Here is a 21,155-nt window from a genome sequence, read left to right as displayed (position 1 = left end):
GACTAACTTGGGTATCAGCATTAGTCGATTTAATCCTAGTAACAAAGCACTAAAAGAAACTGTAGTCCTTTGAAAGAGGACAATGTCCAGTGCCTACCTGAGATGTGGCAGAATCAAAACCTCCACTGACACAGCCATCACAGTTTTCACAAGAAAAGTGCCGGTCATTGAAGACAGTGCTGCAAGGCCCAAACACACAAAGTTACAGGGAAGAATTTGAAAAAGACCAGTAACTCCATATAACAGTGATGTTACTACACAGAACAAGATGAATTAGTTTACATACCAACCAGATTGCTTCATAGCCTCAAGAAGAAGTTGAGCATATGGATCTAGAAAAACATTGCTGCAATCAATTTCTCTAGATAAAAATTTTGAAAGTCATCTATAATCAAAATATAAAGACAGTCAAGGAAAAAAAAAAAAGAAACACTACACATGTAAATTCATACTTTGCAGTGTTTAACCCTAATGCAATGCATCTGTTTGCATTGCATCTGTTACAGCTCAGGCTATGTAAAGTGATACAGAAACATGATATATACAAAGCTATTCAGGAATCAAGTTGTTTCTGACATTACCTTATTAGTAGTAAACATACACAGAGTGGCCTATAGTGACCATTGTTTTCAGTAACATTCACAGCCAACATTACATAGTGAAAAGGGCACAAATGAACCAGAAATCGATGAACCCTCTCAAGTTTTCAAGAGAAAAAAAGTAGAGAAGGATCTCCTGACAGGGAAAAAAGCACGCAGTCACTGTTGAAATTGTATTTTCTTTGTCTTAACCAAAGTCAGCGTGTCCATCCAAGCAGCAGCTCCACCCTACCCACCGCTCGGGCCCCGTCCACCGCCCCAGGGGGAACAGCGGCAGCGGCAGGAGAGCAGCTCCCGCCCCGAGACCCTGCGGCCCAAGGTGGCCACCGCCGGCTGGGCAGGCCGTTCCCGCGGGGACACGGCCGTCCCCGGTTCCACCCGAGGCGCCCTTTGCTGCGCCAGGGCCGGGCCTGGGCCCGCCGGGGGCCGGGGAAGCGCTTACTGGTGTCCAGGGTCATCCTCAGCATCAGCTGGCACCTGTTGTGGAAGGTGAAGAGGCTGCGGACCAGGAAGCTCTGCTGCTTCTTGTTCCGGTCCGGGAAGAGCCGGTAGCCCAAGTCATCCTCCTCCTCCTCCCTCCCCCCCGGCGGCGAGGCAGCCTCCCCCTGCTCCATGGCCGATGCCCACCCCGCACCGGCCAACCGGCCACCGTCCCCGGCGGAGGGGCAAAGGGGAAGAAGCGCGGCGGCGTCAATCGCCGGGCCAGCCCCCGCCACGTGAGGCGGAGAGGGCGTGGCCAGGCAGCGCGGAAGGCCGCGGGCCGTGAGGCGAAGCGCGGCGGCGTGCGGGCGCATGCGCTGTCTGTTCCCGCCGCTCCCTCAGCCCCGGCCCCTGCCGCCGCCGCGGGGCTGCCGGGCCGTGGGGCCCGTTCCACTGCGGGGCTGCGGGGCCGTGCTGCATTCTGGGAGAAGGCTCGGCCGCGCGGGGAGGGCGTCCGGCGGCGGCAGAAAGAGGCGGGACCCGGTGCAGGTGGGGCTGCGGCGGGACGGGACGGGACGGGTGGGATGTGCGGGGCCCGGCCCGGCCCGACCCGACCCGACCCGACCCGACCTGACCTTCCGCTGCTTCCTCGTGGCCTCCAGGCGGCCTGGCCGCGGAGGGTGGGGAGGCGAGTGGCTGCCCATCCTAAAGGAGTCAGGGCCTCGTTTGTAACTCCGGTGCGGCGGGGACACGGGCGTTGAAACTTAAACGGGCCGGCTTTGCCTCGGTAGGGGGTCTCTCCGGCGTGAGCCGCGGCCTCGGGGCCGGCGCGGCGCTCGCTGCCGGGCGGGCCCGCGGTGCCGCTGAGTGCTCGCCTGCTTTGCTGGCACTCGGCCAGGCCCCTGGGCAATGCGGCTGCTCCCCTGGGGAGTCGCTGGGGCAAGGCAGCCCTCGGGTGTTGGGCAGGGCAAAGGAAGGCCCTGGTGTTGAGGTTCAAATAAAACTGCCTTAAAGGGTTTGAATGCAGTACTGCAAAGGAGTCTGCTGTCAACGCGTGGATTAAGGTCGTTGCGAAGCTGTGTGTGGCCAGCAGTGTTAGACTGGTGGCTAACAGGAGCAGGCATACATTATACGCTTGTGCAAGACGCTTTAAAAAGGCAGAAAGCAAACAGCTAGATTTAGTATTAGACTTTCACTTGTATAAGAGTATTATTTACTTAGTGATAGCAAAAAAGAAAAGTTGAAGAGATTGCAGTGTAGTTTATTGTATCTTTTGAAGAATTGTTCTAGGTGCCATTGGCCAGGGTGTACTGGGCTGTATGGAATATTTGGTGTGCCCATGCCCAGGTTTCATAAAATCAACTGACTGAATATTGCAGAGACGGTTTGGTATGGGACAACAGTTGTAAGTGGAAAAAAAATGTAATAAACACCTAAATTGGAAGTATGATGAAAAATATGATTGTTTGGCTTTACTTAAAGCTTTTTTTTACTTTGTTTCAAATTGACCAACTATTTAGAAGACTTTTAGAAAAATATGTTGCTAAGGTTAAGCATGTTACCACTTGCGTACAGGAGGTAACTCGGGAGAAGCACAACTGGTCCATCAGGGTATCTTACACAGCTGCTTACTCCTGAGGATGAAAAAACCCTTCTGCTTTGGTAGCATTACTTCACTAGTAATCATGCAGTGTGTTTTTCCATCTTTATGAGATTCTTGTCCATAATTATGGACAGCACGTTGTATTGCAGAAGTCATTAGCTTTGTTTGTCCCATAAATCTTTATGTTTCTATGCTTTTAGGTCATTGTCTTAATGGATGTTAAAAATAAATAAAAAATCTAGTCCTTTTTCTCCCTTAAAAAATTTTGTGTGTAGTATCTCTAAATAGCTTATTTATCCTTATGTGAGGGTTGTAACTGATCATGAAGCTCTTTCAGTCAGGAGGTTATAATTCTTGAGCATTCATAGCTTTCTTTATCGAAGTTTGTATTTGGTTCATCATGAATTACTTAATCATTATTGTTCAAAATATGTTTGCTTCATTCTTTAAACATTTTGTGCACAAATGCGGGTTTTTTTTCTGAACTGTAGCCAAGAATTTTTTTAAGGTTACTTTTTACTTCTGACTTGATATTTCTGTGATAATAAAATGCCTTTCACTTAAGACACTAAAATTGAGAGCAAAATTTATGAAGGCTATTCAGTATTAATAATTACTAATTCTTTTTTATTATTCTTTATTATTTATTAATAATTATTAAACAGTATTTTAGGGACTTGGGAGGGCTACAGGTGTGTACAAAGAGCACATTCAAAGAATATTCTGGAGTTGTAATTCAGTAGACTTCGTAATAAAACACCTCATGGGTTTACTCGTTCCTGTCTTAAAAATTGTACATATTTAAGCATACTTACTTGTAGGAGCCAAAAGTGCTTCTGGGAGTTGGTTTGTTAGATGTATTGTTTCTGTTCAGATACAAGGCAGCATGTATATCTTAATTGGTTTTGTTTAGTTAAAACTTAAATGTTAATATGTTAAATTTTTCTTCATTCTGTTGTCTGGGAAACACTGCAGAAGTTGCTTTAGACTATGATCACCTTGTTACCACTTTCATGGTTTTCATTGACTTGTTGGGCCCTTTACCTTTCACTTAGTTAGGAAAGGGTGACTTACTGTTTGTTCTGGTATACTTTGTTTTATCTAAATAACATGACTTCTTGTAATTTTTTCAAAGACATTTAAATTGTGTTTCTTAGCCTCTTACTATTTAACATTCCTACTATGCTACTAGGCAGCCTGTCTTGCATGTAAGTTAGACTTCTTCATTTTGAAGTAGCTAGCTTCCTTCAGTACATACTTTCAAGTTCTCTTTAGAAAGTTTTTCCTTGAAATTTGGCAGATTACAATGAGCGCACCAAATAAAGCTCTGGAACTACAGCTGCAAATGAAGCAAAATGCTGAAGAGCTGCAGGATTTTATGAGAGAATTGGAGAGCTGGGAAAAAGATATTAAAGAAGTGGATTCTGAACTAAGGAAACAGAGTGGTGTCCCAGAAGAGGTAAAAATCACAAGTCCAGTGTCAATATTAATTCAGCGATCCATAATGCAATAGTTTATAGTAATTACTTTTAGCTTCAGCAAAAGTGCACGTGTTGACTTAAAATATCTGGATAGAAGGTACGAGATAACCCAGCTGACTCGTTCCTCATCTGAAGCAGACCAAAGATTCCTCTGTAAACTGTTCCAGCAACAGCTGTGGGGCAGAGGCCTCTGGAGGTGATGGGCCAGTAAATTTTTAATCACTTCCAGGTAGAGCTAGGAGAATATTTCTGTTTGCAACATCAGTATCACTTATTTATTAGTGACTTTTAATGTATTGATGGGATACTTCAGTGATACTCTGCAGCGAGTTGTCTTCTAAAACTTAGCAATTATTACATGTATGACATAAAGTTGTTATTATTGAAAGATTTATACTTGCTGTCCGTAGTGGTTTTGTAGAGTTCCTGAGAACCGCTTGCTGGATGGATTTCTAAAATAAAACTAGCCAGTGATACAGATACCATATCTAAATATAGGTGCTATAGATTCTTCAATACAAGTGACTTTCACACATCTGTTTTATAATATTACTTATTTCAATTTAGAATTTGCCACCAATTCGAAACAAGACTTTTAAGAAAAAGAAGAAAAGCAAAAGTAAAGTCCCTTCAAAGATAACCACTGAGGAAAACAAGAAAAACAAGATCAAGTCTTACGATTATGAAGCATGGGGAAAACTTGATGTGGTGAGTCAGAATATTTGCTTGTTAACTGAGTCTTGTCCCCGGTTGATTCTGTCTTAAATAAGATTTTCTTACAGTGCTGAGAGTTCAGTCCACAGGTCAGTATCTTGCTGTGCTGAGTACTGTGTGAACATAGAAAGTAGCTTTCTTCCAAAAAGGTAGTGTTTAAAATTTGGCATATTGAGAAATACTAGTTTTCTATTGACTCTGCTCTCATTCAGCAGATTGAATTTGACTTTAAGGGGGGAAAAAATGGTTTAATGATAGATCTGTTAAAGTCATAACTTAATAGAATATAAGACTAAACACAGCTGGCACTATTAGAGAATAGATCTTTTACTTTTGAAGTGTGGAATACTCCTCGGAAAAGAGGACTTAAGCAGAGATTTTTCAGAATGCACTGCTAGTTCTGCTAAAGTTTTGCTTGATTTATTTTGTATTGTTAAATTATAATGAAGATAATCTTTTTTATCTGATTTCAGGATAAAATACTTGAAGAACTTGATAAAGAAGATAGTACTCATGATTCTGTATCTCCAGAATCAGACTCTGAGGAAGATGGAATCCGTATAGATGCAGAAAAAGCTCTTGCGGAGAAGGAAAAGGTTATAGCGTTGTAACTGTTTGTTATACTCAGTATTGGAGCCAGTTCTGTTTAATATCTTTATCAGTGATCTGGATGAGCAAATGGAGTGCACCCTCAGTAAGTTTGCAGACGACACCAAGTTGGGCAGGAGTGTTGATCTGCTTGAGGGTAGGAGGATTCTTACAGAGGGATCTGGACAGGCTGGAGCAGTGGGCTGAGGCCAGTTTTGTGAGGTTCAACAAGGCCAAGTGCCGGGTCCTGCACTTGGGACACAACAGCCCCATGCAATGCTACAGGCTTGAGGAAGAGTGACTGAAAGCAGCCCAGTGGAAAAGGACCTGGGGTTGTTGGTTGACAGCCGGCTGAATATGAGCTAGCAGTGTGCCCAGGGTGGCCAGAAAGGCCAGCAGCATCCTGGCTTGTATTAGAAATAGCGTGGCCAGCAGGACTAGGGAAGTGATCTTACCTCTGTACTTGGCACTGGCGAGGCTGCACCAAATTTGAGTACTGTGTTCAGTTTTGGGCCCCTCACTTCAAGAAAGACATTGAGGTGCTGGAGTGTGTCCAAAGAAGGGCAACAAAGCTGGTGAAGGGTCTAGAGCACAAGTCTTGTGAGGAACAGCTGAGGGAACTGGGATTATTTAGCCTGGAGAAAAGGAGGCTCAGGGGAGACCTTATTGAGGAGGTTGTAGTGAGGTGGGTGTCAGTCTCTTCTCCCAAGTAATAAGCAATAGGATGAGAGGAAATGGCCTCAAGTTGTGCCAGGGAGGTTTAGATTGGATATTAGGAAAAATTTCTTCACCAAAAGGGTTGTCAAGCATTGGAACAGGCTGCCTAGGGAAGTGGTGGAGTCACCATCCCTGGGAGGTATTTAGAAGATGTGTAGATGTGAGATGTGGTGCTTAGGGACATGGTTTAGTGGTGGACTTGGCAGTGTTAGGTTAACAGTTAGACTTGATCTTAAAGGTCTTTTGCACCTAAATGATTCCGTGATTTGCAAAGTAGCAAGTTAGATATAGGAACTTCTGTAGTTTCTTTTAAAAGATTGTGGACTGAAACTACACTTCTGGTGGAAGAATTGCCTGTTAGGAATGTTCTGTGTCTGTTTTCCTACCCATTATTCCAACATGCAAAATTCTCACTGCGTTTCTCTTTCTTCCCATCACCAGTTGCAGCAAACCTTGTCAGACTCTGCTTAATGTGCATTTATGATGATTAACGTATTAGTGGTTTTTTGGTTTGAGAAGTTGGATTGCTGTATAGAATTGCCATGGGGATCAAACTGGTGTTTACCTCAACGCAAGGTCTGAATGCCCCAGACTAAATCACTCATAATTTAAGATTAGTTCCTTTGCAAGGCCACTACATCTGGGAATGATGGGCGAACTTGTATGTCTTCCCTGCCTTGCAAGTTCAGTTTTACCTTATTTTGCAAGTAGAATACAGCAAGACCTATCTCATCCTTCGTTGTCATGTGAGATAGGCAAAGCTGGTTGTGTGACAGCTTCTGTAGTTCTGAGGAACTTCTTTGTTTACAAGCAATCACCTAACACCATCTGTCAGTCCATACTTTTCTGTAGTAGAGTTTCTTAGGGTTTTTTTGTCTGCATGGGTGACATCTGCTGCCTTTCCCTGCTGCAGTAGAAATTCCCTGAGGTATAATCTGCAGTCTACACTGAGGAATTGAAATGTCTTTGACCATTATTATCTTGGCTGCAGTGAAGCAGGTAAGGGCACACAAGATAAAAGTTTTGTCCCAAAGAAGGCAGAAATGAGTATATTTACCTTGGAAAGCAAAGATGCCCAATCTAGTTGCTAAAAAACCCCCCAAAATAATTCGGTAATTCTCTATGGCAATTTACGCAGCTGTGTATGTGCTTGTTCCTGGAAATGACCTACAGATATTGAAAATGAGTATATAATAAAACTCTCTTATTGCATAAATCATGAGAAATATTTAATATAAGATACTTAGAATAAAAAAGTAAATAATAGAATAAATGTTTTGCAGTAAAGCAGTACTTTAGAGATGTTAAAAATGTTTGAGCATTCTAAAATACAAGCTTTGAATTTTTTCCCCAAAAATTAATAATGTGTCTATCAATGTACAGTAATTTGCTAATAAGACTTTCTTCTATTCACAGGGTAATAACTACTTTAAACAAGGGAACTTTGATGAAGCTATAAAATGCTACACTAGAGGGATGCATTCTGATCCATACAATCCAGTATTGCCCACAAACAGAGCATCAGCTTTTTATAGAATGAAAAAGTAAGGCTTGTATTGTTAAATCCTTAATCTTTTCTTTTGAATGCTACCTTCAGATTTTTTGTCTGGTTTTAAGTCTTGATTATATTATTTACCATGCTGTAATACAACCTGTGTAAGACTGCTGTTGTAACCTGCTTTGCAGTTTCAAAGTAAAATAGGAATTGCTAAGATAAGGAATCTGGTAGTCTCTCTCATCTTTTTTTCCTCTGCTTTCATGTTGGAAGTTCACGGTCTTCTGTGTTACAGTGTAAGACTTTTAAAAAAAAAAAAAAAAGAAAAAGTTCAGTCTCTACTTTGCCTTTCAGATTCAGTGAGCTCTATTTCTAAAGCTTTAATTGTTTGGGGGAAAGAAAGGGTATAGGAGATCTCGTTGGTTATTCTTTCTATTGCAGTAGAGATTGTTGACCTCTGTTTTCCTTTCCTGTTTTCATGTATTCTGAATTGAGAGATATTTAAATACTTGTTCTGTGCCCCTTCTGAAGCATGTAAAATTTCCCCTTTAGAGAGAACCGGTTAAGCTTCAGAGTAAGCTAACTCGATGATTTTTTGGGTTTTTGTTACCTAGATGTTTCCAGACTAACTCATTCATATTTTTGATAGGTTTTCTGTTGCAGAATCTGACTGCAATTTAGCACTTGCTTTAGATAAAAATTACATAAAGGCTTATGCCAGAAGAGGGGCTGCTCGCTTTGCTTTGAAAAATCTTCAAGGTGCTAAAGAAGGTGGGTCTTTTTAAAATTTTTTCCTTAAAATACATACAAACTGTTCATTTATCTGCTTGATTAAAGTTGGTGTGATTTGCTTATTTGGTGTAGGAATTTAATTTTCTTTTCCTGTAAACAAAGAAATAGAATGCCATATTCTTCTGTCAAGGTAAAATTCAAGCAGCCAGTCTTAATGATGATTAGAAGTTCTAGAATAATTCAGCTTTAAATGTTTTAGAATAATGTGTTCTTTGTAGTATCTCTAGCCTTTCAGGTAACTACAAAAAAGGGTTATCTCAAAAGAACGTTCTTATTTTATACTCTGGTTGCTAGTCTGTAATTCCTACCTGAAACATTGTTTTCTGATCTTCTAATAGATTATGAAAAAGTTTTAGAGCTGGATGCAAACAACTTTGAAGCAAAAAATGAGCTGAAGAAAATTGATCGGGTAAGAAGACTAATAGGCCCTAACATAAATTAATACGCCCTGTTCAGTTTATATCTGTATCAACTTATAACAAGAATTGAATTCAACAAAGTCTCATGTGCTTTTACTGGTATTTGTAGTTCACTGTGGTCAAAATCTGTAATTGAGTTTCTTCTGGATTAGCCAACATGTATGCAAACACCAGTGTAATGGTAGATTAGCAGACTAAGACTGGATGTGTGAACCAACGTTAATTTTTTTTTTTAATCTTCCTTCATATGTTTTTTCTACCTCCCGTGTTAATGTTTTTTTTCAGTCGTGCTTAATATTTTGGTACAAGATAGCTCTACGTATAAGAAAATCTATGTGTAAAGCTGACCTGTTAGACTGCTTGTAGTCCCACTGATTGCTGTGGTCTGCTAAACCACAAAGTGGGTTTAAGCCTAGCAGAACATAATACTCTACTGCAAGTATGAACCCTTTCATGACAGGGAGGGAATGTTAGTAAATATAAGTTCACCTGTCATTACTGTGTGAATATGCTTATACCTCTTCAACTGTACTTTTGAAAGTGCTTGAAAAATTTATTTTCAGAATGAAGAACCAAAGACTCCAGTAATTGAAGATATTAATGATCTCTAAATTGGAATAAATACAGACAGGTTCCATGGGTTATTTTACATTGTTTCATTTACATTGCTTCAGAAATTACATACTTTTTATTTACCAAGTAAGATTCTGACTCACAGATCCTCATAGAAATACATTGTCAAGAACAGTTTAGAATGATCTCTTCAGTTTACATTCAGCTTAGAACATGGGCACTTCTGTTAAAATGCTTGACAGATTTTTGCATCTTAAAAGTTTTAGAATTTATCGTAATTTATGTTCTGAAAATGCGTAAATGGAGGAATTACTTATTGTGGAAAAAAATACATCTTTGCAGGCTCTGTCATCGAGAAGTTCTGAACAAAAAGAGTTTGAAGATGTGGTCAGACCAGAATTAACAGATGAAGAGAAGCAGCGCATTGAATACCAGCAGCAAAAGCAGAAGGCTATTACAGAGAAAGATCTGGTAAGTCACAGATTCTGGTGGAACAGGAGAGATAGCAAAGAAAAGTGTTGTGCTCTTAGCTATGCAAATGTTTAAATTAAACTTGATATTGTGTTGAACTTCATAAATACAGTATCATTGATATATCCTTAATTGTTACCCATTTTGGGCTCTGTAGGGAGGGGAGGGGGAGAGTGAAGTTCTGTCTGGACTTTTCTGGAGGAATAATTATACAAGGTAGCTTTTACAGCCCAAATTGTATATGATAGATTTCAAATACGTAGTAAGATAAGTAGAACTTGAACTTTAGAGATCCTATTTCTCCAGTACTGTATACATCTTGATCCCTGCTTGTTCAGGTGGAGTTGTGGGCTATTTCTTGTATTTCAAACCTCTGATTACGTGGTGAAAAGTAGGTATGAAATGGACTTCAGGGAGTGCAGGCAACAATGACAATAAAAATGTATTTCTGGATACATGGTCTCGGCTCGCAGTTGGCTTATTGATTTCTCCCTCTCCCCACTGTTGCAATTAGGAAATAACATTATCGACTAAAATATAATTTCTTTCTGTTCTCTTACCTACCTATTTAACTTCTGACTTTTAATCAATATTCAGATTTCCTATACTGGTTGTAAGAGGTAATTAGTAGGAAAAGAATGAAAGCAGAGATTAAGTAGGTAAAAGGAACAAAAGTTTGAAGAGACCACAGAAAAGAAATCTCAGTCTAGTGCAATGCTTTGTCGGTAGCAGAGTTGACTCACTGTGGGCCTGCTCCTGGCAACATGGATCCTGTCAAGTCTGAACTCTGGCCTTCGCTTTTCTGCCAGTGAGTAGAGTAGTGGCGGTGAAGATAATACATGGCTTTATATTAGTATTGAGAAGCAAAAGGTAATTTTAGTCTCTTGGAAACAAAAATAATTAATGTAATTTTGTTGTATGGAGCATTAATGAGAAAATAACAGGAGGTACAGGGTGGCTTATCCTGCACATCAAGAGTAAAGATAAATGACAACTTATAGACCTAAAAGTAGCAAAAATTTTTTCATACTGGAAAAAATTAAGATTTTTTTTTTGTGTCTGCCTCCAAGCTTAGATATGAAGAAATATGCCATAAATATCTGCCCTGATGTGGGAGTCCTTTGTGATCCATCTTCTTGGCATTGTGATCCTGTCTAACTCAAAAGGATAAGATAAACTTATTGCACAAGATCTTTCTCAACGCTATTCTTTTCTAACCTAAATATTACAGGGTAATGGTTATTTCAAAGAAGGGAAGTATGAGACTGCAATAGAATGTTATACCCGTGGTATAGCAGCAGATGGCACCAATGCACTTCTGCCAGCTAACAGAGCCATGGCCTATCTAAAGATCGAAAAGTAAGTAGGATTGCATGTGCTAGACTGTTTCTTTGTTGTGAACTAGATAGAAGAACGATCCAGTAGACTTTCAGTCAGGTTAAGTTACTGCCACTCCTAATCCTCTTTAGAATTCAGTCTAGAATAAATCATATTGAAAACAGTAAGAGAAAAAGAACAGCTCAATATGTGTGATCTTACAATGCATTTCATATGAAATAAGTTCTGAGAGAATAAAATAGCATCAGCATGAAATTATAGTTTCTAAAGTTTGATTTTCATTTTTATGTGTGTAAAAATTCTAGATATTCACTTTTCTCAAAAGACCTGCCCAAAGCCTTATGTCTTTTTTGACTGTAAAAACCAGTCAGCTATTAAATGTTGCACTGTAAAAAGAAGTGGATTATAACTTCTCACTTCAAAGGGAATGGGTAGGAACTTTTTCTGGAAATTGTCATCTTTTAAAATATTTTTCTTTAAGTCCACAAATGGAGATGTGTATGTGTATTTTTAATTAAGCTTTGTTCAAATAATCCAGTACGAAATGCACGCTTTCTAGCAAATGAGAGAAATTCCATATGACCATTTTTGAACTCTGAATTTTTTTGACTCCCTGATGGTATGGTAGTTTAAACCTTTTAAACTGGTAGCATGAGAATTAGACAGCTGAGCATTATGTTGGTCATCTCTTCTAACATGACGTGGCTGGGTATCTGTAGAGACAATACATTGATCTCAAATTATGAGATTATAAAATAGGTTGCACAGGTAGTATTTCTGACCCAGCATTTGTAATTTAGTACTGAAGCCATAGAAGACATCATAATGCAAATAGTGTTCTCAGAGAGTCGGAGGAAGTGGTATTTTAATTGAATGACCAAGCAAGAAAATTGATTTTGTACAATAAATCAGTGTAACGTGGGGTTTTACATTTCAAAGAGGATCCAAACATAAAATGCAACAGGATCTTACTGGTATTATAAACCTCTAGAACTGATAATAACTGGGAAAAAAAAAAGTTTCCCTAAATTTAATGATACATTGAAAGAGGGGAAGAGGAATGAATGAAAATACTTTAATATGCACATAGTGGAATCATGACCTAACATAACTGGCATGAGGAAATTTGATCTTACAGTGAAGCAAATTACTTTAATGCAAGGATATACTGACTTCTCATTCTGAAATAGTTAAGGACAAGTCATAGAAATTCAGATGGAATTTATTCTCCTATATGCTTGCTTCTCCTTACTTGTACTTTTATTGTATGTTTGTAATGGTATTTCTGGTTTTCGGAAGTGCAAAGCTATGATGCTGACTTTTTAAGGCTATTTAATGTTTAAAGTGGACTCTGCTCTGACAGGCTTTAAGTATTTATTTTCACAGAGCAAGTGAATTTCTCTGTGATGATAAAAATACAGCAGTGTGTCATGAGATACCAGAAGAGTTGACTGAAATTTCAAGGTGCTGAGAAATCATATTTTATATGTTTACTTTTATTTTACATTTTAGCTCAGTGGTGTGTATATATATGTATATAAGTAATTAAAGATCTATCTTCATATATTAATTGCTTTGGGTAGCTCTGTCTTTTCAGTTGAAACTGCCTCTTGAAACTGATTATTAATTTTGTACTAATCTTTTGCTGAGATATGAAGAGGCAGAAAATGACTGTACACAAGCTCTGCTCTTAGATGCCTCCTATTCTAAAGCCTTTGCCAGAAGAGGAGCTGCCAGAGTTGCTCTTGGAAAGCTAAAAGAAGCTATGGAAGGTATGACTTTGAATTAGCCTAAGTATGATACTAAGTAATAAATACATCCTGATTTTTTTATCTTCTAATAGCAATTAAATCAACTGCTGACTAATTGAGATTATCAGTGCAAAAGTTAAGAATGGTGGGGTTTTGTTGTGTTTCGTTGAATACGTATAAAACCTTTTGTGTTGGATCAGAAGACAGTTTTATGTGATATTACAACTACTGTTGCTTATGAGAAGTAGTAAGAAATAGTTTGAAAAAATGTGCTTAAAAACTAGGTCATTATATAAACATTAGGGTAACTTGCCTGCCTTTAATTAGTTTAGAGCTGTGAAAGGAAAATAGAAGATCTTAAAATTTTTCAGGAGTATTTGTAACTTGATGTCTACAGTTTTCATATGTTGTTTTTCACTCAGACTTTGAAGCTGTTCTGAAGCTGGAACCTGGAAATAAACAAGCAGTAAATGAACTCACTAAAATAAGGAATGTATGTATACTTGTGCTTTTTGTAAATTTTATTGTAAGCTTCTAGTAATAAAATGTTTTCATTCTTTATTATGTAATTTTTAATACATCTTATAATTATTCCTCAAACTTTTGATCTTTTGGACAAATTACCATTTTTTTTTTTCAGGAATTAGCTGAGAAAGAACAGTGGACTCATCAAGAATATCCTGCAGTATTGATAAAAGAAACAGAAATAAAAAATATAGTGAAACTGATTGATAATCCATTATACCTGAAATCAACAGTAAGTTGTTTTGTGAGTTGTTTTCTATAATGATGGGAAGAGTAGAGCTTAGAGTTAAAATCCACTTCCTTATTTATGTAGGCTAACTCCTGATAAATACATCTTGCCTGTTGAAAGCCCAAAATCTACAGATTTACTCTTTTGATATTTTTCAAGAACATAACTTTCAATAACATAATTGCTTCCAAGTGTGTGTAACAGTAGCAGTGGTGTAAGCGTTCAGCCTACAGTACCACGCTTGGGAAACATGGTGTATGCCTGCATCTATAATATGAAATGGGGAGGCAACCCTCTCCTGGGTCCCTAGCTAACATTGCAGTTGAGAGTAAGGGGGAGGTGGGTAAGTCTGTGTTTGATTGCAGACTTGAGAAAGCTGAGAAAGCTCTGGGTAAACTCCCTTTCTTTTCATCTGCTGTTTACAGTTTCTGTAGCAGTTGTAGTGGTAACAAGACACGTTGCCTACCAGTGTCGTATGCTGGTGTCACCTAGGGCTACAACAAGAGCCTTGACCCTGCATTTTCATAGACATAAACTAGAATAGCTGGGTATTGGTTTTCAAGAAACGGTATTTTTGGACTATGAATTATCAGTGGTTTATAGATTTAACGAGTTACATATGACAAAATATGATGATACAGATTAATACCGGCTTTATGTATTAGCCTTCCCCTTTTAGTACACAGAATCTTTATACGTTCAGCAGCGAGTTCTGTAAATACAAAGCATGCTCACACTTGGAGTACTGTAGTGTTCTGCTCTTCATGATTTCAAAATGTTTACCTCCATTAAATATATAATTCAGCTGGATAGTTTTTGTAGAAAATGCGTGATTATTTTGATCTTGGCTGGGGGGGGGAAGAGGGGGGATGATGGGAGGGTGGAGACAGAGTATTATATGCTCTTTATAACCAGATACAATATTTCTAGAAAGGTAAATAATCTTGATGTGAAGTAGCTGAAATACTATAGACAATTATATTAAGTTTTCAGTTTGGCTGCTAAATTAAGGGGGGGAGACACTAGGCTGTTTTTTCCTTGTTATTCTGTTAAGGCAGAACAAGTATAGGTGAAGCATCTGTGCTTTTAGTACTGCCCAAGGATTGGAAGAGAACACTGTAATTTTGTTTCATATCCACCAGGCAGCCTTACAGTCTTAGATCAATGATGAGATGGTATATTGACACGGCAAACCGTGTATTGTCTGTCAATACACCAACAAGACAAGGGTTTTTTGGCATGATTTAAGGCAGTTTGCAAACTGCTGCAAAGAGATGATGGGATTTTGTTAGAGTTGGACAGAGAAATCTGCTATTTCTAGAAGTCTGAATTGTTCAGTATGTTCAATTGTGTATATTTGCATCTGTATTTCTGGAGCAATATACACTATGTTCATGTTCAGGACGTGAAATTCCAAAGTAAAAGGTGATGAATTTTTTTTTCTTCCCCCCACTCCCCCAGTGTTTCCTTGCAAGACCTGTGTGTGCTAGGTAATGGCCAAAAATAATAGTAATCATTTAGGGATTAAACAAGCTGAAGCATTTTAGTTAGCTTGTCCTCTAGTGGTGAAATTAATTGCCTTATGATGTATGTAACTTGATCAACCAGCAGGGCTGAGTTACCGATATTTATCATCAAAATTTTAAGTTGAGGGTCAAGGTCTGTGTTGCTGGATGGATGCTTGTTTAGCTAAATTACAAAGCTTGACCAGGTCATTGGTCAAAATATATGGTAGTGCTTGCCCATTCAACCTTAGTAGGTGGAAAAAAGAAGCTTTTTTTTTTTATTACTGGGAAAACAGAATGCAGATTCTGAGATCCTCTAAAGTAAGGATACACTGGTTTATGAGGTAAAGCAATAAAATGATCATAGAAGGCTTCCTGTAGAATGTCATGAAGTTTCCTTTTTTGCCATTTATCTTTATTGAAAGTATCTTCCATGTGCATCACTACAGATGAAACCAGTTTTCATGAGATTTAAAATTAAACACAGCTGTTTATTTGAGGCCTGTATATACACTGATGTTGAGGCTACACACATGATATGAGTTACGTGTTCTGTTTAGAAGCCTCTGCGAAGAATACCCATTGAGGAAATTGATGATGACACACCAAATAGTGATTTGCCCAGCACTACTGCTTTAATAAGTAACTGGAGGAATTCAGTGAGTGTTGAAACAACAGACAATCTAGATCAGGATGATCAGTTGACTACAACAGACATTCCAAAAGCAAAGCATTTGAAAATAGAAGAAATCAGTGATACATCACCATTACAGTAAGTATAAAAATTCTGCTCCTCTTCTTAAAAGGTAAATGCAGTTGAAATGTAATCTTCATTTTCAGATTTCTACATTGGATGAGGTATCAAATATACTTAGGAGAATCTGAATTAAAAAGAAAATACTGAAAGATACTGCAGTTCTTACATGTGTGCCTCTTTGATCATATAGTGGCTAAGTGTGGTCTATTTAGTGTCAGATGAAAAACTAGTCTTGTCCTTACATTTCAAATATAAATAAATTAATATTTTCCTGTATGCCATACTCTTGCTTGTGCACTTCATCTTTCCTAGCTGTGATTTTTTTGTAATGTTTTAGAGTAGATGCTGAGCAGACTTCAAACATCCTTTGCCACACCAGTTGTGAGAGAAAAGAAGCAGATGAGAGTGTCACCACTCTTTCCTCTGCTGAGCCGGCAGCCAATAAGTTTAGGTTTGCTCAGAGTTCCCAAGTTCTGCTGTGTTAGCTAGACAAACTCAAGTCTGGCTGGCTGAAACTAGGCTGAAGCATAGAAGCCACTATCCTAACTTTATTCCTGTTAAGTGTTGGAACTGTACTTGTCTGCTTAGGAGAGCTCTGAATGCATTGGCATCATCTCATTCTGTTAATACTAAATACTTTTTATGGAATTCTGATTGAAGAATTTTTATGAGAAACACACACACACCCTCACACACCCTTACCTACCTTTTCCAGCTCAGATGGATTTACCGTGAAGTGTTGAAGAAAAAAGTATATTTCTTAGCCATTTTATAACTTCTGAAAAATAAATGGACTTAAATGACAAATTGTAGGACAAAAAATAGCTCCACTGTAATCAGTATTGAAAACGGTTTGTTCATTTGACATTGTTAGTGTTTTGCATTGTGAAATTGCAGAAAATGTAATTATCTTTTTTTGCAGCTGTGTGTGGTAGAAATCTGTACCATAAAATACAGTTATTTCCAGAAACAAAGTAGAGAAAGACTGAGTATATTTGTAAGTATTTGCAGGTGTGGGCTTTTTAGAAAAGATGAATCAAGTATAAAGCTTCCCTAATTTGAAGGGTTTTTCAGATACCCGCTTAAACTAAAATACATTATTTTTTAAAAATTTTTTATACTATTTTAATGAATTGAAAGATCTCCAGCTAGGTCTCAGTGTAGGATTTCCCTAAAGGTTTTCTTCATTATGTGTTTCATAATCTCTCCGCAGGCTTCCTGCTAGTGTGAAAGGAATTTCGTCAGTGTTGCATCCATCTTTCCCTGTGAACAAACAGAGGGAAAAAGAAATCAAAAGGTCATTTAGGTCTGCTTCTCCAGTCCCTGCCATTCCGGCAAACTCTTTCCAGCTTGAGTCTGACTTCAGGAAGTTGAAAGACTACCCAGAAAATATGTACTTATACCTGAAGGTATGAAATGTAGTATTGATTGGAAGTCCTTGGACAGTTTCTTCAGCTGACATCAGAGAAACTTTGGAAAGGGTGGCTATCTTTAGAGTGTCTTGACAGTGTACAATAGTCCCTTTCTTTAATTGTCTTCACATAATACTGAGTAGTTTGATCCATATTTGAGTATTTCTCCTCTTGTGCCTGATTTTTCACTTAGCTTGCTTTGAGTACAATCTCTGCATAATCTGTCTCTTCTTTCAGACATAGGCCCTGGCTCTGTAAAGACTTAAATACATTGGTAACCATGTTAAATTCTAATTTTTCAAATTAATGCTTTAGGGTAATTAGAGACATAGCAATATTCTCATCTTTTTAAACTGAACAAATGCTTGAAACATATCAATCTACTTAATGTGTACTTCTGCTTATATATATTTTTTAAAAATTTGCTTAGAATTCTCTTAAAAGAAGTTAGCAATCATCATCACAAACAAACCAAAAAACCCAAATTAGTGTTCAACATCAAATGGTGCAAGTGATTGTTTTTCTGGTTTTGCTTTCATGCACTTCAGTGTTATTCAAGACATCCTAAAAACTCATTTCTAGTTGTCAGGACTCACCTGTATTTTTTGCCTAAAAATAACACTTTTTTAATTTTTCCAAAGCAAATAGAGCCTTCGCTTTATTCAAAACTGTTCCAGAAATCCTTAGATCCAGACTTGTTTAACCAGATACTGAAAATTCTACATGATTTCTATATTGAGTAAGTTTAACTCCTCCTTTGTTGTACATTGCTTATTGCTATTCTGGGGTTTTTTGCCTTTTTTTTTTTTCCTCCCTAGCCCCACCCTTGGGCTTACAAAATTATTTCCCGCGTGCAGCATTACATAAGCATGATGCAATAATTGGAATGATTCAGTTTTTCCTTCTTAAGAAATTAAACATATCTTGAAAAATCAGATTTTAAAAAGAGGCAAAGATTCAGGATTTACTGTACGTTGTTGAATTCAGTTCTGCTAAATAACATCGGAAACTGAATATAAGACTATATGAAATAATTTTTGTTCATATTACTGTGTATGTTGTTATATATAATTGCACAATATTAGCTTTCTATATTAACTTTGTAAAGCTGAGAAATAGAGGGTTTAATTTTTGTGCAACACTTACTGTGATGCATTTCAACTTCTATTTTTAATTACCTGCTAGCGTTTTACAGTAGCCTATAGTAAATATGTATTGGAGCTAGAAGTTCTGTAAGACAGGACCTGACAATTATTTTTGAAATTTATGCTACCATTTGACTCTTAAAGTTCATTTTGTCTGTCAGAGGCAGTGTGTGGCTTCTCTGAATTACTCTGAGAGCACACACTCAGAATGTTTTTAAGGTGTTGTTTTATGGAGAAAAGCAAACAAAAAATCAATATTAGCCTTTCCCTTGATTTCTTTAAAGGTAAATATCCATCATGTGGGTAAAACATGACATCTTAAAAGATATGGTCCTACATTTGGTGATATGACATGTAAGGGCTAGAAAGTTGAAATTGTTTCCAGTAAGGTGAAAGACATTTCTTCTGGAGGTAGACAGGACAAGTTATGAAAAAAAATACTGCTTTTTAGTATTTGTAACAAAGACAGTGCCTATTTACTGTTGACCAAAAAAAATGTAAAATGAACACAATCTATGAATGTTCTGTATACTTAAAAATTATGACAACTGTAATGTGGTGCTTTTTGCTGAGCTTCCTATGGCTACAGGTGCTACTTCCCCTCACACACCCTAACAGGTATAAAGATGGTGATGTTATGGCAAGGTATAAGCATTAAATCATATAAGAGCCTTTCTGTGCATGAACAGCTGTTAGTTTGCATCAGTCTAGGTTTTTATATTTCTTCACTCTTGCTCTGTATCAGAATGATACTTGCATAAAGATTTCTGGATGTTGACTTCTTGCTTTGTGGGTGGAACAATGAACAGGGAAGATGAGAAAGGCAGCGAATGTGAGAGAGACAGACAAGGGAATTCCATTGGTCCTTTAATTTCTTGTTCCTGAAGTCTTTAATATTGCTTGCAGCTACTGAATCTTTCTAATCAACAGTAGTTATTTTTATATTTCTAATAATCTTCTTCAGGAAAGAGGAGCCGTCACTCATCCTTGAAATCCTCCAGAGGCTATCTGAATTAAAAAGATTTGATATGGCAGTAATGTTTATGTCAGGCTCAGAGAAAAAAAGTAAGTAATTCAGTAGTGTCCTTTTAAACTTCATTTGTGATACTGTAGAATCTAGCAAGAAAGATGTAAAATTTACTGCTATTCTTGTTGTTTATTCCATGTAATAATCAGTTTAGTTGTCTAGCTCTTTTGATTGTTTTAGAAGTTAATATGAATGTCATGTAATTTTTCTTAATCTTTTGATTCCTTATTAAGGCTTGAAAACTACAGCTAAATCCTCTTGTTTTTATCAGTAATACCACTGCATTTTAGTCTGATAAAGTAAGCTTCTCTAGCATTTTGGTTTGTAGCTGGTAATGTTACAAATTTATGAAGTTGTATGAAATCTTGTATCTGAGATGCAAGGTATCTAGATTACACAGTTTTCACAATTTACGACCATTTCTCGGCAATCCTGACTTTACTGTTGGCAAAAAGAATGCAGATCTAAACCACTCAGCCTCGTCATCTGTCCTGTTCTTGAGGCATCACTTAAATTAGTTTGCAATTCAGGTTGACACTGGCTTGAATTCATGGTTTATAAAAGTGGGGTTTGTCTCAAATATTTTCTTTATTTAGCACACTAGACAGACTATGGAGCAGGGAAACACTTAGGAGCAAAACATTCCTCTGGGACCAAATAATGTCAAATTTACTATCTACAGCTGAGTGTCGCTCACATATCACAATTTTCAAAATATAATGGTTATTAATCTCCTTAAAATAAAATTACTTGTTTGTCTTAATGAAGTGCAAGTAAATTCTTCTTATGAATTGCATTCACGGCTTTAACCTGCTGTAAGCTTTATCTGCCATCTGGCATTAACTTATATTCTGCATTTAATGGTATAGTGCCAAGATAGCTTTCATTTTGTTTACTATCTCTTTATGTTGTCAGGATTATATACCTGTTTAAGGAAATGTTAGGCAGCTCGTGGGCATCAAAACAAAGCAAAAGGTTCCCTTTACTACTTTTTTCATCCTCTCAGTAGTTCTAAAAACGTACTCATATTTCAGCTATATAAAATTAGTCTCACTGAGGAAAGAACTAGACTAATTTAAGGGTGTGAATAACAAAACTAACAGTTTTTGCTGGGATTTTCTTTTACAGTTGCACAGGTATTGTTCAATCATGTGAAACACATGGGATTGAAAGATACTTCTGTTGAAGAATTGGAGAAGAAATATGGCATTTTAGTGAAATGACTGATGTGTAAACTTCTGCTTCTGCACTTCTTTCATGTGGAAATCAGTGAAGAAGACTGGGATTTGTTGCTTTTGTATAAGTAATGAAACTCTTAAACTTGGTTTAGCCAAATGGCAAGTGCCTGAAGAGATAATTATCTAGGTCTGCAGGTACGTTTGCTTTCCAGCACCTGAAACTATACAGATCTACATTATCTTCAATGGAATCTGTTTGCTTAAGAAAACAATTGGGCAGTTTGATATTCAGGGTCGGGACTGTAGATAGAGATCTTTATTAAAAAGGAAAAAAAAAAAGTATTTATAAACATGTCTTTGGTAAGATGTGCATGTCTCTTATTTTAGAAAATAAACTGAATATTGAAGATACTAAA

The 21,155-nt window shown here is 37.7% G+C and overlaps 2 protein-coding genes across 3 annotated transcripts in view; one reads left to right on the top strand and one right to left on the bottom strand.

The window, feature by feature from the left end:
* ATP23 (ATP23 metallopeptidase and ATP synthase assembly factor homolog) overlaps positions 1-1,393 on the bottom strand; it is a 10,379-nt gene extending 8,986 nt beyond the window's left edge. The window contains exons 1-3 of one of the 2 annotated variants that reach the window (XM_074870439.1): positions 1,042-1,393; positions 287-332; positions 98-179 (exon numbers count right to left, since the gene is read on the bottom strand). In XM_074870439.1, the coding sequence (XP_074726540.1) occupies positions 98-179; positions 287-332; positions 1,042-1,393 (480 nt within the window). Of the gene's footprint in view, positions 1-97; positions 180-286; positions 362-1,041 lie in introns of both variants that reach the window. The other variant, XM_074870440.1, reaches the window with a different exon arrangement.
* RPAP3 (RNA polymerase II associated protein 3) lies at positions 1,392-21,155 on the top strand. The gene is made up of 17 exons (XM_074870438.1): positions 1,392-1,568; positions 3,923-4,081; positions 4,671-4,811; positions 5,291-5,413; positions 7,539-7,666; positions 8,267-8,388; positions 8,748-8,818; positions 9,744-9,872; positions 11,104-11,231; positions 12,861-12,982; positions 13,384-13,454; positions 13,602-13,718; positions 15,781-15,992; positions 17,191-17,386; positions 18,031-18,128; positions 19,499-19,599; positions 20,690-21,155. Exons 1-17 carry the CDS (start codon positions 1,392-1,394, stop codon positions 20,782-20,784), a joined length of 2,190 nt encoding a protein of 729 aa, XP_074726539.1. The 3' UTR covers positions 20,785-21,155.

Source organism: Strix uralensis, chromosome 5 (genome assembly GCF_047716275.1).
Source record: "Strix uralensis isolate ZFMK-TIS-50842 chromosome 5, bStrUra1, whole genome shotgun sequence".
NCBI lineage: Eukaryota > Metazoa > Chordata > Aves > Strigiformes > Strigidae > Strix > Strix uralensis.
The sequence above is the reverse complement of the archived record's forward strand: the minus strand, read 5'-3'. Positions and strand labels throughout refer to the sequence as shown.